This window comes from Phacochoerus africanus, chromosome 7, assembly GCF_016906955.1.
Source record: "Phacochoerus africanus isolate WHEZ1 chromosome 7, ROS_Pafr_v1, whole genome shotgun sequence".
Taxonomy (NCBI): domain Eukaryota; kingdom Metazoa; phylum Chordata; class Mammalia; order Artiodactyla; family Suidae; genus Phacochoerus; species Phacochoerus africanus.
The window spans coordinates 86564454-86580955 of NC_062550.1; the positions used below are offsets into that span (position 1 = coordinate 86564454).

At 40.4% G+C, this 16502-nt stretch overlaps 1 protein-coding gene across 1 annotated transcript; it reads left to right on the forward strand.

Moving 5' to 3' along the window:
* The first annotated feature begins 496 nt into the window (after positions 1–496).
* Positions 497–16288, forward strand: ARL1 (ADP ribosylation factor like GTPase 1). Its single transcript, XM_047788185.1, has 6 exons — positions 497–794; positions 3791–3928; positions 7712–7793; positions 8826–8937; positions 12667–12845; positions 13832–16288. Exons 1-6 carry the CDS (start codon positions 791–793, stop codon positions 13860–13862), a joined length of 546 nt encoding a protein of 181 aa, XP_047644141.1. The 5' UTR covers positions 497–790; the 3' UTR covers positions 13863–16288.
* Positions 16289–16502: the final 214 nt, after the last annotated feature.

Below are 16502 nucleotides of genomic sequence, written 5' to 3' on the forward strand. Positions count from 1 at the left end.
CTCTGGACCAGCCTGTCACACTGCAGATCCCGGAAGGGTGCTCAGGTGCTCAGGGGCAGGCGGAAGAAAAAGGGGAGGGACTCTAACGCTGACCTTGCAGGACACTGCGACGCCAAAAATCTTGTTAGCGGCCGCAGGTGTAAGGCTGCTCCGCATTGGTCGCTCGGGGCTCTTCCTATTATTATTACGTAGCCCTATTTCCTAATCGGAGAAAGGACCCAGGTAAAGTTGGGTCAACCCCCGCAAGCCTCCTCAGGATCAGCAATTGCTACGCCGTCGCAGGCAGCGCCCGTGTCCAGTCAGGCTGCAGCATCGAGGCCCGAGGCGCATTCCTGGTTGGCGGATTCGCCACTTTTCGTGGGGGAGGGGGGGGGGGTGTTGGTCAGAGTTTAAAATAAAAATTCGAATTTCCTTGTTTAGGAAGCCCTTCTTGTCCAAGAAAACAGAAGCAGGAACGACTTGGGGTTCTTGATTTTTTTTTTCTCTCGTAGGTTCCACAGTATCTACACCCAGTTCGCCGGGGATTTGCGTGGAAAGTGAAGACGCGGACCCTCAGGCCGCTGTTCCCAGCGCGCAGCCGCGGCGGCAGCCTTGCTCCCGCCCCCGCCGGGAGTCCGACGTGGAAGTTGCTGGCTGACCAGGCTTCCAAGGAAACCGCCTCGGAGCTGGAGACGGAGCTGGAGTGCAGGCCTAGGCGAGGGGCGGTGGCGCCGCCAAGGCTCGAATAGGAGTCGTTGCCAAGGCTGGGGCCAATCTCTAACGATCGACGAGGGCGGAGAGGAGGTTCATCATGGGTGAGAGACCTGCGAAGGGAGGCTGCGCGCGCTCGAGAGGCCGAGGCCCAGAGCTGGGGCCGGCCGGGAAAGCCCGGAATAGTCGGCGTTTTAGGGGGCGGGTCGCTGAACAACACTTAACTCACCGGGGCTCTTCATCTGTCTGCATGGACCGTACCTCGAACCTCCTCCCCTGCCCTTGTTTCACCTTTTTCCCAGCGGGGTCATAGGTGGGGACAGCTGGGTCTCTCTTCCCTCGGACCCAGCTCGACCTGTTGGGCGGAGCCGGTCTTGCGAAGCTTGGCAACGTGTCAGTCGTAGGTTCCCTGAGGTTTTTTGGGTGAAAGATGAGATCTGACCTTGTAGTGGAAGCTTGATTCTTTCTCCCTGTCTCTGGAACAGCGACACTTAAAATCCAAGAGGGAGGGAGCGGGTTGCTCGTAGGGTTACTCGTAATATTTTATTGCCAATTTGGCATTCGTCTGTAGCTTGCATTCGTCTGTAGCTTTTCACGTAGATAATAAAGGGAGGAGGAAATGGGCAGAATATTACTAGAGATGATGTTTTAATCTCAATTTTTGGAGTGCTAATTGAGGGAACTACATCGTCACTACAAGCGTCAGGTAAAGACAGCTTCCCTCCCCGATAGAGCCCACCTGAAGGTGCACATTTTTAAACCTGTTTACATCTCTCCAAATGATGCTAATTCTTTGCGATTTCCTCAGGAGTTTACTTCTTGCTCTGGAACATCACAAGCGCTTACTTTTTTTTTTTTTTTTTTTTTTTTAGGGCCGCACCTGAGGCATTTGGAAGTTCCTAGGTTAGGGGTGAAATTGGAGCTATAGCTGCCGGCCTACTCCACAGCAACGCAGGATCCTGGTCTGCGACCTACACCGCAGCTCAGGGCAATGCAGGATCCCTGACCCACTGAGCAAGGCCAGGAATGGAAACTGTACCCTCATGGATACTAGTCAGATTCGTTTCTGCTGCACCAGAGCAGGAACACCTTACCTGCCTTTTTTCAAAACCCTTCAGTTTTCTTCCCACCTCCCACTTCCTGTTGTGGCTCAGTGGGTTAGGGACCCTACCTTGTCTCTGTGAGGATGTGGGTTGGGTCTCTGGCATCATTCAGTGGGTTAAGGATCTGGCTGTTGCTGCAAGCTGGGGCATAGGTCACAGATGGCTGGAATCTGGTGTTGCTGTGGTTGTTGTGTAGGCCTCAGCTGCAGCTCTGATTAAATTCGATTAAACTCCTGGCTTGGGAACTTATAGAGGCCACAAGTGCCACTGTAAAAAAAAAAAAAAATTATTGAAGTGTAATTGATTTACAGTGTTGTGATAATTTCTGCAGTACAGCAAAGTGACTCAAACATGCATATATAGTTAGTTATTTCTTTTTAACGGTTGCACCTGTGGCATATGGACGTTACCAGGCTAGAGGTTGAATTGGAGGTGCGGCCACTGGCCTGCACCACACCCACAGCAACACTGGATCTGAGCCACGTCTGTGACCTATGCTGCAGCTTGCAGCAATGCTGGATCCTTAACCCATTGAGTGAGGCCAGGGATCCAGCCTGCATCCTCACTATGTCGGATTCTTAACAGGAGCTCCAGAAAAAACTTCTTTTATTTTTTCTTTTATTTCTTTTCATTTATTTATTTATTTATTTTGCTTTTTAGGGCCTCACCTGCAGCATATGGAGGTTTCCAGGCTAGGGGTCCAATCGAAGCTGTAGCCGCCGGCCTACACCAGAGTCACAGCAATGCAGGATTCGAACCCCATCTGTGGCCTATACCACAGCTCACAGCAACACCAGATCCTTGACCCAGTGATGGAGGCCAAGGATTGAACCCGCAACTTCATGGTTCCTAGTCGGATTCCTCTTTGCTGCACCATGACGGAAACTCCAGAAGACTTATTTTAAAAGTGCTTTCTTTTATTCTAAAAAGAATAAAGATTCCAAATTTCCACTTCCCTTATTCCTAGGGGTTATTTTATTTAAACACAATGCAAATGAATCAACACCTTAACCTATTGTTGGGAAGTCCTGCAGAGACAAAGGATAATTTTAAAATTTTAACTTTTTCCAGCTTTATTGAGGTATGAATGATAAAAATTGCATATATTTAAGGGATACAGTTTTGATGTAGGTATACATTGTGAAATGATTACCAAATCAAGCAGATTTATACATCCATCACCTTACATAGTTAACCTTTTTGTGTGTGTGATGAGAACACTTCCAGTCTACTTGCTTAGCAGATTTCAAGTGTATAATACATTGTTGTTAATTATAGTCACCATGATGTTTATTAAAAGTCTCCACAACTTACCTTCAAACAGTTTATATCCTTTGACTAACATCTTTCCTATTTCCCCCATTTCCCGGGTATCTATCTGGTAACCACCGTCCTATTCTCTGTTCACGAGTGCTTTTATATTACACAATACCTTGTGTATAAAAAGCTTTCTGGTAATATTACATAATGCACTGAATGTAGCTTTCTTATTTTTCTAATGATTTTCCATCAAAAATAGTTTTTTATTTTTTTATTTTTTGGCTTCGTCTCAGTATTTTGTGCTAGTTCTATTCCTTACAGAGAATACTCAATGATTGAAGGTACTTAAGATGATATTGCTGCTATATAGCAATAATAATTACTTTTCATGTTCAAGAACCTCATTGTTCAATGTCATTCTGATTTGCACTTTGGGGTAGTGAGGAGATGATGCTAAGAGAGCCGCATTCTCCTCAGTAGAAAGTGAGCTTCATGAGGACAGTGGTCATATTTCTCTTGTTTTTGAGTGTATCTTTATCTGTCTGACACCTGGTATCTAGAATGTGGTAGCAATTAGTAATTACTATTTTGATGTTGAATAATGTATTTCACGGGAGCAAAATATACACCTATGAATTACAATAGTATTTGGTATAGCTTTCAAAGGGCAAGATTAAATGTTTTGTGGACATAGCTCACGAAATGGTATTGAAATTCATTTTTGTTATTTTTTTAAGGTGGCTTTTTCTCAAGCATTTTCTCCAGTCTGTTTGGAACCCGGGAAATGAGGATTTTAATTTTGGGATTAGACGGAGCAGGAAAAACTACAATTTTGTACAGATTACAGGTTGGAGAAGTCGTAACCACTATTCCTAGTAAGTGTTTGTGTGATAAACTGATTATAAGGGCTTTCTGTTTCCATCCAACGTAACTTTATTTCCGAATAAATAATTATATATTGTAATTGATAAGGTTTGTAAACTTCTACTATGAGCATAATGTTGGTAACCCTTTTTTTTTCTTTTTTTTTTAAATAAAGCTATTTTTAATAAGTTTTTTTTTTATAATTTTTTTTATTTTCCCACTGTACAGCAAGGGGGTCAGGTTATCCTTACATGTATACATTACAATTACATTTTTTCCCCCACCCTTTCTTCTGTTGCAACATGAGTATCTAGACAAAGTTCTCAATGCTACTCAGCAGGATCTCCTTGTAAATCTATTCTAAGTTGTGTCTGATAAGCCCAAGCTCCCGATCCCTCCCACTCCCTCCCCCTCCCATCAGGCAGCCACAAGTCTCTTTTCCAAGTCCATGATTTTCTTTTCTGAGGAGATGTTCATTTGTGCTGGATATTAGATTCCAGTTATAAGTGATATCATATGGTATTTGTCTTTATCTTTCTGGCTCATTTCACTCAGTATGAGATTCTCTAGTTCCATCCATGTTGCTGCAAATGGCATTATGTCATTCTTTTTTATGGCTGCGTAGTATTCCATTGTGTATATATACCACATCTTCTGAATCCAATCCTCTGTCTGTCGATGGACATTTGGGTTGTTTCCATGTCCTGGCTATTGTGAATAGTGCTGCAAGGAACATGCGGGTGCACGTGTCTCTTTTAAGTAGAGTTTTGTCCGGATAGATGCCCAAGAGTGGGATTGCAGTAACCCTTTTTTTTTTTCTATAGAGTTCATTGTAATTAATGGACCTCTTTGCGTGGTAGAATTTTGCCGTTTAGAGCTGTTTTTGAGAGCCAGTATTTTCATTGATAAAATGAAGATTGGCTTTGAGGGGGAGTACATCAAGTATATAAAATACTCTGTAAGCCTGTGTAAAGAATTATATAGAGGAGTTCTCTTGTGACTCAGCACGTTAAGGATCCGGCATTGTCACTGCAGTGGCTCTGGTTACTACAGTGGTGCATGTTCGATCCCTGGCCCAGAAATTTCCACGTGTTGTGGGTGCTGCCAAAAAAAAAAAAAGAATTGTATAGCTATTAAGTGATGTTATACATGTGAAGCAGGGTTTTTCCTGTATTTGTAACTATTTAAGATTAGTTTCTCTTTAGTAATTGTATTGATTACTTTTCAAGATGTGAGTTGTTGAAGAGACTGAGTGTTGAATTAATCTAGTACTTGAACATATCCAGAAATAACTCTAAATCAATTGATATCTTAGAAAAATGTTCTTCAGCAGTCCTATTTTACTACATAAGAATGTTGTCCTGTTACTTATATGCTTTCTTCATTAGTTGCCCTGAATTTACTTAGAGAAAATTAGTGCACTTAAACTAAGTTTGTAGAGTTCACTCAAGAATATTTGAATTATGCCTTTTGGAGTTCCCGTCGTGGCTCAGCAGAAACGAATCTGACTGGTGTCCATGAGGATACAGGTTCGATCCCTGGCCTCGCTCAGTGGGTTAAGTATCTGGCGTTGCCATGAGCTGTGGTATAGGCTGCTGACGAGGCTCAGATCCTGCATTGCTGTGGCTGTGGCTGTGGCATAGACTGGTGGCTACAGTTCCAATTAGACCCCCAGCCTGGGAAACTCCAAATGCTGTGAGTGCAGTTCTAAAAAGACAAAAAAAAAAAAAGTATATTTAAATTATGCCTTTAAAGTTACTTTGTCACTCAAGGAACGTCTGTATATAATACCGTTTAAATTTCCAGATTAAAAAAGAAATCTAGCTTTTATGAAAGACGAACTTTTCTGTGTCATCTGTTACTTCTTTTTGCCACCCTCAGTAAATTTCATCTTCCTCAGTTTTTATGTCTCAGAATTGCCCATTTGTGCTGCAGTTGAGTCTTGGTGGCTTCTTTAGTACGCGTAGCCCAGTGGATTACATTTCAGCCTGATTTTGAGTGTGGTTTATACTTGTCCATACTTGTCCTTTGCACATAAACAGTGTTTCTAATTGAGGTGAAGATTGTGATTACACTGCTACTCAGTTTTAAGGGCGGTATCATGAACTTTTTAGTTTTTCACTTAGTTTTGCTATAGTGTAATTGTTTTTTTCTTTTTACAGCAGTGCCTGCAGTATATGGAAGTTCCGGGGCCAGGGCTTGAATTAGAGCTGCAGCTGCAGGCCAATGCCATAGCCACAGCGACATCAAATCAGAGCCATATCTGTGACCTATGCTGCAGCTTGCAGCAATGCCGGATTCTTAACACAATGAGAGAGGCCAGGGATCGAACCCATGTCCTCCTAGACACCATGTTGGGTTCTTAACCCACTGAGCTACAATGGGAACTCCAGTATAGTTATTTTTTTAGTTGTAATAGCTTACTTGCCACATACTCATAAGTATCATTTGCCAGTAAAAACTTAAATCTTAAAAATTGTCTAGTTACATCTGTCTTTTTTTACTTTTTTTTTTAAGTTTGTAAAATTTTAGTGATCATTGTGTATGTTTGTGTGTATGTATAGAACATAGCTCCTAAGTTTTTTTCGGCATCTCTCTACCCTCTTTTTTTTTTGTCTTTTTTTTTCGCTATTTCTTTGGGCTGCTCCCCCGGCATATGGAGGTTCCCAGGCTAGGGGTCTAATCGGAGCTGTAGCCACCGGCCTACGCCAGAGCCACAGCAACGCGGGATCCGAGCCGCGTCTGCAACCTACACCACAGCTCACGGCAACGCCGGATCCTTAACCCACTGAGCAAGGGCAGGGATCGAACCCGCAACCTCATGGTTCCTAGTCGGATTCGTTAACCACTGCGCCACGATGGGAACTCCCTCTCTACCCTCTTTTAGACTCCTTTCAGTGGAGTAGTATCCTGCCTTAGCCATGTGTTGCCAGAGCTCTACTTATGGAGGATGGTAGAGGAAAGGGACGGGACACCTCCCCTTTGACCATCCTGCTGTGACCTTACTACAAATGAGCTCTTGGGGAAGTCTTCAGAGGGTCTGTGAAATTGCCAGCCTCAGAGAACCTTAAAGGAGTATATAGCCATGCTGTGCCCTTACCCACTGAAGTTTAGAATCGATCTAGGCTTTCTCGGTTTTGTTCCCTGTTATTTGACTACCTACCAAAATTCCTTTTTTTTTGGTAATATGTGTATAACTGTTCTTTCTAAATATAACTTTCTGAACACTTTTGTATGCCAGTACTGTATTATAAGGGGAGTTTAACATAATAGGGTTTCCACTGAGCTGCGAATTTCATGTTTGCAGAGATTCTTGTATACCCTGAAAATGGGGCTGATTTTGCTAATTAATGCCTGTGTGTGTGTGTGTGTGTAGCACTGCATGCTGTCTTAAATGGAAGACTACTCAGCTAATAATGTTATTCAACAATTACTATTAATTTCAGAAACTTGGATTATGTACTGTTTTTTTTTTTTTTTTTTTTTTTGCTTTTTAGGGCTGCTCCTGTGGCATATGGAAGTTCCCAGGCTAGGGGTCAAATCAGAGCTGCAGTTACTGGCCCATACCACAGCCACAGCAACATGGGATCTGAGCCACATCTGCAACCTACACCACAGCCTGTGGCAATGCCAGATACTTAACCCACTGAGCAAGGCTAGGGATCAAACCGCATCCTTATGGATACTAGTTGGGTCCCTAACACGCTGAGCCACAGTGGGAACGCCCCAGCCTGTGTGCTTTGAAGATAGAATGCACTAATCTGCATAAACTACTAATCTGATTTCTCTTCCAGCCATTGGATTTAATGTTGAGACGGTAACATACAAGAACCTTAAATTCCAAGTCTGGGATTTAGGAGGACAGACAAGTATCAGGTATGGTACAAAGGCCATCTTAGTTTTGCAGTATTGAATCTTTATTGGTTCTTTTAGGGTTAATAGCAGTAAACCAAAACATACCTTCCTCTTAATTTTATTGCGACCCACCTTGTCTAAATTGAGTAAAACTGCCTTCTTCTTTCAATTAAGATCTGAGAATTAAAAATTTTAACTAAAGAATTAAAATCTAAGGAAGCTAGTTTTTCAGATATCACTTAAATGAAAAATTTTTCCATGAATATCTCAGGACCTAACTACTTCGGTAATTTGAAATCAAGAGGGTCCTCTATTTAGTTCTTGTCAGTCCCTTGCTCTATGAGACAGGCTGTTTTGGATTTCATGAAAATACCTTTTAGGTCCACCATTTGGGGTAATATGAACATAGATGCCCTCTGAAAGTCAGGTCTCCTGCCCATCATTCTGTGCTTGACATGGCAACTGTGAAGGTTTAATGGCTGTCACCGATTCCTCACGAGGCTACTTACTGTCTTAAAAGATCAGTAGTGCATTCCCCAGACATCCTGCTGCCTTTCACTCATTTTATTTCTTGAACCATTTTTGCGTCTATTTCTAGTTTTAGCCATTTTTACTTGTCTTCAGTGATCAATTTAATGTCTACTATAAAAAATTATATTAAAATTTTTTTTAAGAACCCATTCCTCTTAAGGAGTTTCTTGTTAAAGATTTAGAAGATACAACAATTAGGTCTGTGTAGAACAGTTTTTTATCAGTACATTTAGTGATGCTGTAGATTTAAACGTATTTTCTTAGCCTAAAGCCTGAACTCATTCTCAAGTTCCTTGTTCCTGTGATTTATATTTATGAACATTTTTTCCATCCTGTCCCACCTGAGGGGTATATGTCTGTCAGAAACAGTGAGTCATTATGCATTGATTCTACATGGGTGGGGAAAGATTGGCAAGTTATACCCCCTACGCCCGTGTTGCCAAGACCCAGAATGTAAATTAACATCTCAGTTTCTTCTTCTTTTAAATCATAATATGTTCTCTCTGTCTGAATTTTCTTTAGGCCATACTGGAGATGTTATTATTCAAACACAGATGCAGTCATTTATGTAGTAGACAGTTGTGACCGAGACCGAATTGGCATTTCCAAGTCAGAGTTAGTTGCCATGTTGGAGGTAAGAAAGCTTTATAAAAATGTGGGGAAATCATTTACATTTACTTGCTGTTTTCATTGTTTATTGTCACATACAGGAATAATTAAAAGGAAAACAGAGGAGTTCCCTAGTAGCCTAGTGAACGGATCGGGTGTTCTTGTCACTACTGTGGCTCAGGTCACTGCTGTGGTGTGGGTTCCATCCCTGGCCCAGGAATTTCTGCATGCCTTCCTTGGGTGGGGCCAAAAAAAAGGGAAAACAGGGATTAGTACCATTTTCTTCTTTACAAATTCCTATTCCAAAACTATTGTTGGAGAAATAAAAACAAATACCTTGTGGCAACGCCAGATCCTTAACCCACTGAGGCCAGGAATCGAACCTGCATCCTCATGGGTACAGTTAGGTTCTTAACCTGCTGAGCCACAGTGGGAACTCCTGTTACTCCTGCTTGGAATGCTTTTTCCAAATCTTTGCATGGCTGCCTTCTTGACGTGTTTCATTTCACATGTTTATTCTGCAGAGAGGGATTTCACTTATATTCCAACCCCTTATCCTACTTTATTCTTTGCACCACTAATCATTTCTTTCCATTATTTTAAAATATGTTTAATTATATATACCTCTCACCCTAAAATGGAAAAGACTTTGAGTTTTACATCTGTACCCATGATGTGTAGAACCACGTGTAGCTCTTAAGTAAGAGCTCAGTACGTTGTTTTCACTGAGGTTTGTAAGATAATTCATTGGCTAGCTGACTGAAATCAGGATGCATTGACTAATCAGCTAAGTTTTAAAACCTCCATTTGTTAAAAAGCTTTTCAAATATATGAATGATTAATTTAATTAATAACAAAATTACCTTTGCTTGATAAAATTAGATGAGTAGATTTCTTTTTCCCACCAACATTACTATTCTGGATTATCTGATCATTGAGTGTTTAAATGTTAAATTCTAGGCCACTTGATTACCTACTTCAGACTTCTCATTTTTTGGATGACCAACATCTTAGTAGCTTCTGAGTTAGAAATTGCAGACCTAAAGTTTTACAGTTTCGCTTAATTGCTTTTACAATATAGCATCATATTTATCATAAGAGCTTCTTACTTCTTAGACCAAATTTAAAGTATAAGGAATTATTTCTTTTTAATAGCTGCGCCCATGGCATGTGGAAGTTCCCAGGCTAGGGGTCCAGCTGGAGCTGCAGCTGTCACCCTACACCACAGCCACAGCAGTGCCAGATCCACTCTGCATCTGCGACCTACACAGCAGCTCACAGCCACTCTGGATCCTTAACCCACTGAGTGAGGCCAGGGATGAACTTGAATCCTCATGGATACTAGTTGGGTTCGTTACCACTGAGCCACAACAGGAACTGCAAAGTATGAGGAATTTTAAGGGACTGGTTAATTGCCTTGGGTATAACAGATTTTTAAAATAAAATCTTTATTTAGATGTAAATCATGTGGTATAATAGATTTTTATTGTGTAAAATATTGTAATTGTAGAAAAGAAATGGATTTTTAACTTTATTCCACAGTTCTCAAATTGTGCTAGATTGTTGTTAGGTTTTTTGTGGTATTAAGATTTGACTTGTATAATCTGAGGAAGAAAGGACTAAAAATTTTATTCATTCTTTAGAAAGTAACTTAATTCAATCAATAAATAATGATATAATGTACATATGGAGTAGGAGTCAGAACTACTATATTAAAATATATAGGCACAGGAGTTCCCATTGTGGCGCAGTGGAAACGAATCTGACTAGGAACCATGAGGTTGCGGGTACGATCCCTGGCCTTGCTCAGTGGGTTAAGGGTCCAGCATTGCCGTGAGCTGTGGTGTAGGTTGCAGATGCGGCTCGGATCCTGCATTGCTGTGGCTCTGGCGTAGGCCAGCAGCTGTAGCTCTGATTCAATCCCTAGCCTGGTAAACCTCCATATGCCACAGGTGTGGCCCTAAAAAGACAAAAAAAAAAAAAAAATTTATAGGCACAAAATCAATTTGTTTTACCTTTGTACACAAAAATTTTGTATATTTATTTACTTATTTTTATTTTTTTTTTGTTTTCTCAGGGCCACTCCCACAGCATATGGAAGTTCCCAGGCTAGGGGTCAAATTGGAGCTGTAGCTGTTGGCCACAGCTATGCCACATCTGAGCCTCATCTGCAGCCTACACGCAGGTCATGGCAACACCAGATCCTGAACCCACTGAGTAAGACCAGAGATCCAGTGCGTATCCTCATGGATACTAGTCAGGTTCATTACCGCTGAGCTACAATGGGAATTCCCCCAAATTTTAAATGAATTAAAGAACTAAATACAAAAATGGAAATCAGGGGAGTTCCCTGGTGGCTCAGCGGGTTAAATATCCGGTATTGGCATTGCTGTGGCTTGGGTCACTGCTGTGACATGGATTCGATCCCTGGCCAGGGAACTTCCACATGCCATGGGTGTGGCCAGAAAAAGGGAAATCATTATAAGTGTTTAAAATTTCTGAGTTGGGGAGGTCTTTCTGAAGCAAATGATTGGAAACAATTACAAAAGAAGAGATAGATTATATTAATAGAAACCAAAAAACAACCAAAGCTCAGATGCCAAACAATACAAATTAGGGTAACATAGGGAACTGCACAGTTTCATAACTAGTGACACTAGGATTAGTGTTCTTAATCATATAAATACCTTTTGCAAATCAATAGAAAAATGAGCAAGAGGCATGAACTTACAGATTATGGGAGAAAAGTATATTGCAAATAACATTTGCATTTCTAGTACCCTGGTAATAAATAAGTATATAATGATATGCTATGTGTGAAGAAATACAGTGTCCAGTTCTGCCAAAGCTGCATTGAAGACGGGTACTGTCATATGCTGTTTGTGGAGTTGGAATTGTTACAACCTCTCTAATAGCCTGGAAAAAATTTCATACTTTGATCCCATTTTCACAGAATAGTGATAAAGGAAGTAAAGATTTGCAGAAAGCTTTCTATGTAATGATTCTATCACTTGGGTTTCTCTAATACTTGAATGAAAAGAATCTACTAAGAATCTAATACTGGAAAACAGTTCTATCATATATGGCGCACGCATTCATAGTGTAGAGTATATTTAGCCATTAATTAAATTTTTTTTGATGATTTTGAAAAATATTCACAATATGTTTGTTTTTTAAAGGAGGTATGGAACCATATTTAAATGTGATCTTAAATATATGAATATATTTATTAAATAAACTATAAGTATCTGAATTACAGAGCAGTAGAAAACACCCAAAATGTTAAGCAGTGATCATGTTCAGGAGATAGGATTATGGGTGAAGTTTCACTTCTTCATACTTCTCTATAAATCATTATAATGAACATTATATATTAATAATTAGGAAATGTGCTTTTATTTTATTTATTTTTTTGCTTTTTAGGGCTGCACCCACAGCATAGGGAGGTTCCCAGGCCAGAGGTCCAATTGGAGCTGCAGCTGTTGGCTTATGCCACAGCCATAGCATCGCTGGATCCGAGCCGAGTCTACAACCTACACCACAGCTTATGGCGACACTAGATCCTTAACCCACTGAGCAAGGCCAGGGATCGAACCTGCAACCTCATGGGGTTCCTAGTTGGATTCGTTTCTGCTGCACCACAACAGGAACACCTAGGAAATGTGCTTTTAAAGTAATGGATATTTTGGCATTTTTCCTAAACTCAAGGAAGCAAATTGATTAGAAGCAATGAAACATTTTCTATTTTATTTAGGAAGAAGAGCTTAGAAAAGCCATTTTAGTGGTGTTTGCAAATAAGCAGGACATGGAACAGGCCATGACTCCATCAGAGATGGCAAATTCGCTTGGGTTACCTGCCTTGAAGGACCGAAAATGGCAAATATTCAAAACTTCAGCAACCAAAGGCACTGGCCTTGATGAGGCAATGGAGTGGTTAAGTATCATGTTTCTAGAAGTCATTTGCGTATTTGTGTGTACATGCCGCTGTGTACAAATGTGTAATTTCCCTTTAGTCTTGATGAAATTCAGATTACTTAGCTAGCTGTTTATCTATCATATTAAGTTCTTTTGGCCTTTTCTTCCACTGGCCTTCATGTACGTATGCCTTTATTTCACCCACACCTACCTTTTATACTTAGATAAGCCAGCTCTCTGCTCTGTTTCTAGCTTTCTCCCGCCTCACCCCACCCTCCATTTCCTTGTGCTTGCAGTTAAGGTTCTCTTCTCAGTAGCCTTCCCTGATGTGTCTCCATGCCCACTGCCTTGAGCACACACATAGGTGTCCTTGTCACAGGTCAGTGACCTAATAGAACTTGTTCCACTATCTTGTAATTGGTTTGTGCATCTACTCATTAGATCATCATCTCCTTGACGACTGAGACTAGTTTTCCTCCCTGAATTATCTACATCTTACCTGGCTACAGTAGAAGCAGCCTGGAAAGTGGATATTTGGTCTTTTTTGATTATTCATTCAAAGCGTAGGCAAAGTGAAAAACTAGAAAGATCCTCATGGAAATTGAGTCCATCGCCTTATTCTTCTGATATAACTATCTTAGCCTTCATCATTTAAAGTACTTTATTTTATTCTATCTTGTCTTTTTAGGACCGCACCAAAGCACATGGAGGTTCCCAGGCTGGTCTACTCCACAGCCACAGCAACGCCAGATACAAACCATGTCTTTGACCTACACCACAGCTCACTGCAACGCCAGGTCCTTAACCTACTGAGCAAGTCCAGGGATCGAACCCATGTCCTCATGAATACTGGTTGGATTCCTTAACCACTGAGCCATGACAGGAACTCCCATTTAAAGTGCTTCTGGAATCTACTTCCAGTATGAAATTTGTGTTACAAATGACCATGCCCTATACTAAAAATTTGAAGTTAATGTTATGGAACTTCATTTTTCTCTTCACAGGTTAGTTGAAACATTAAAGAGCAGACAATAATTCAGTCACTTCTGTTCCTCTGAAATGAAGACCACATCACGTATCCCTTTGGAAACAGCTAAGTGTGCTTCACACTACAAAATGTTAAAACTGTATGATCGCTGGCATATACCGAACTGACTGCAACATTTGTAATAAATATAACAAATAAGTGTCTGGTTGGAAGGGTAACTCATAGTGATTGAACCCACTGAAAGTCTGTTCTGTATAATGTAAAATACTCCTTCCTTGCTTTCTAGTGTTAAGGTATATAGTTTATTTGTATGGAATTCTTATTTAGATACAGTTCCATTAAAGAATGTACTTATTAAGGAAAAAAACCTTCCAGTTTTTAAATTAGTGGTTGCAGCTTGTTTGTATTAACACTAATAAATATCTTAACTCAGATGTTCCCCCCTAAAATGAATTTAAAAGGTTTTCCAAAGATTAGGAGCCATAGAGTAGGCTAGGAACCTAGTGTGGGTAATTTTAGTCCTTATTTGCTTAATGACCACTTTATTTAAGCTGCTTTATTTAAAAGCTTTCGGTTATAGGCATGAGTTGAAGTGATTATTCTGGTGGTTAACCTCACTGACTTGTCTGTAGTTATCATTTTTTAGTATCTATAGTTATTGGGACAGTTTTACAGATAATGGATCTACGAAGCTAGGACAGGATGTAATGTCTTCATCTTTATAGATGTGGACCCAGGGTTCTAATAGGCTTGTCCAAGGTTACCTGCTAGTGAGGTGAGTCTCAGATGAGACTTCAGGGTCAGAAGCTTGTCCCATAAACTATATCATGAATTCCTAAAAAATGCCAACATTATCAACAGAGCTCCTTATATTAAAATTTATGCTAATTGAAGTAGACACGGCACATTCAAAATAAAGTCTAGTGGAGGTAGTAAAAACAGCCCTGAATGGTTGTATTTGATGGAATTCACAACATACTAAAGAAAATTTCACATTAAAGGATTTTTTTTTTAAAGAGCTATTTTAAGAAGCATTGTAAAGTATGTCTTTTTGATTTCTTTTATCTACCTGTAATTGGACCTTTAAGTTTGATTGGTGAAAAGTCAAACTCTTTTTGGTTCTATAAGGAGAAATTAAGTACTCCTGAAGTTTAAATTTATGCTTACTGCTGCTAGGTATCAAAAACAATTGAACAAAAGTTTTAAGGGAACTTTTCAAACTACCCAGTCTGCTGCAGGATTGGCTACAACATGGCAGGTAAATAGAGTCCTTAGTAATTACTAAAATTAGGGGGAACCTTTTTCATTTTTCAATTTGGACAAGCAGTATTTAAAAAATTAGTTGCCAGTAAAGAGAACTTAATACCATTGTGCCCCTCAGGTCTCAGGAAAACTAGTGGTTCATTTCCTGTCCCTGCCATTGTCCTTCCAGATGTTGGCCTCTGGCCGCTTTCCTTCACTTTTGGTCATTCAGCTCTTCACCCGTGGGACTTATACTCTTATCCCCCAGGACCCTATCCTAATATTATGTTTTCTTGGAAATATTTTTTGGAGACCTTTCTCTAGGGACAAGTGTTCCCAGTGCACCTAATATTACTCACTGAGCATACAACTAAACATTGGTTCATAGTTTCCAAGGCACTCCTGAGGGACAGACTTATTCATATTTATATATTTAGAAACAAGTATGGTGCATGGCGCATTTCGGCACCTCAGAATATGTTCATGGTTGGGTTGGGTGTGTATCTGTTAGCTAGGAAAAGAGTACATCTGTAATTTATACTTGGGTCCCTTTCCGGCCAGTGGCCCACATATCTAGTGCTGGGCTTGTACTCCAATGGCTAAGTACTCCCAAGTAGTTGAGGAGCACTGTGAAAGTGGAGGATGGGGAGGTGCAGCCCTGGCACCAAAGGCGAGCAGTTGGATGATTCTGATCCCTCTGGTTTGTTACAGTGAACAGGCTGGGGTAAATACATAAGGTGTACACTTATTTTAATATGCTATGAATTATAAAGTATTTGTCTAGCAGGAAACAGTTGTACAGGTACGTCACAGGAGTTTGAAGTTCTTATTTATAAAAATCTACGAGTATTGTTTTGTGGGAAGCCTGAAAACAGGAAAAGCACCAAACCAGAAATCAGAACACATGAGTTCTAGGCACAAAGGGCCATTCCATCAGTTTTTTTTTTTTTTGTTTTGGACAAATGATATCAGAGGTTTCTTTTAGCTCTAACATTCTATTTTATAACTCTGGTTGGTAGTTGTGCAGTGTCATGTGATCTATAGAAAAAAATGAGAAATTGAGACTGGTGGAATTCTGTATCAGGATACCTGAGATGCACTTTAAATTGTGGAAATGTAAGCTCCTTGAGGGCAGGGACCACACCTTATTTACTGTTAGAGTCCCTTGCATCTAGTGTGGTGCACCGGGCACATACTAGGCACTCAATAAATATTTACCGATGAAAACAAAGCTGTGCTCAATATACTTGAGAGATTTATTCTTTCTGATTTTTGCCTCTGTATTCTGTTTTTTTGATCTAAAAACTTTTATAAAAGCAGTACATATGCTTTAAGTCACTTAGAATTGAGTCTGCCCTTCCAAGATGCCCTGTTTATCCTTTGGCACATTACAAACTCCTTGGAAGTGTGAGAACTCCTGTTTGAGACAAGACTACATCAAAGCA

Excerpts from the sequence above, each read along its gene's own strand:
- ARL1 (XM_047788185.1), top strand. Across the intron at positions 7,794-8,825 it reads GGAGGACAGACAAGTATCAG|GCCATACTGGAGATGTTATT; the intron begins GTATGGTACAAA and ends AATTTTCTTTAG. Across the intron at positions 8,938-12,666 it reads AGTTAGTTGCCATGTTGGAG|GAAGAAGAGCTTAGAAAAGC; the intron begins GTAAGAAAGCTT and ends TATTTTATTTAG.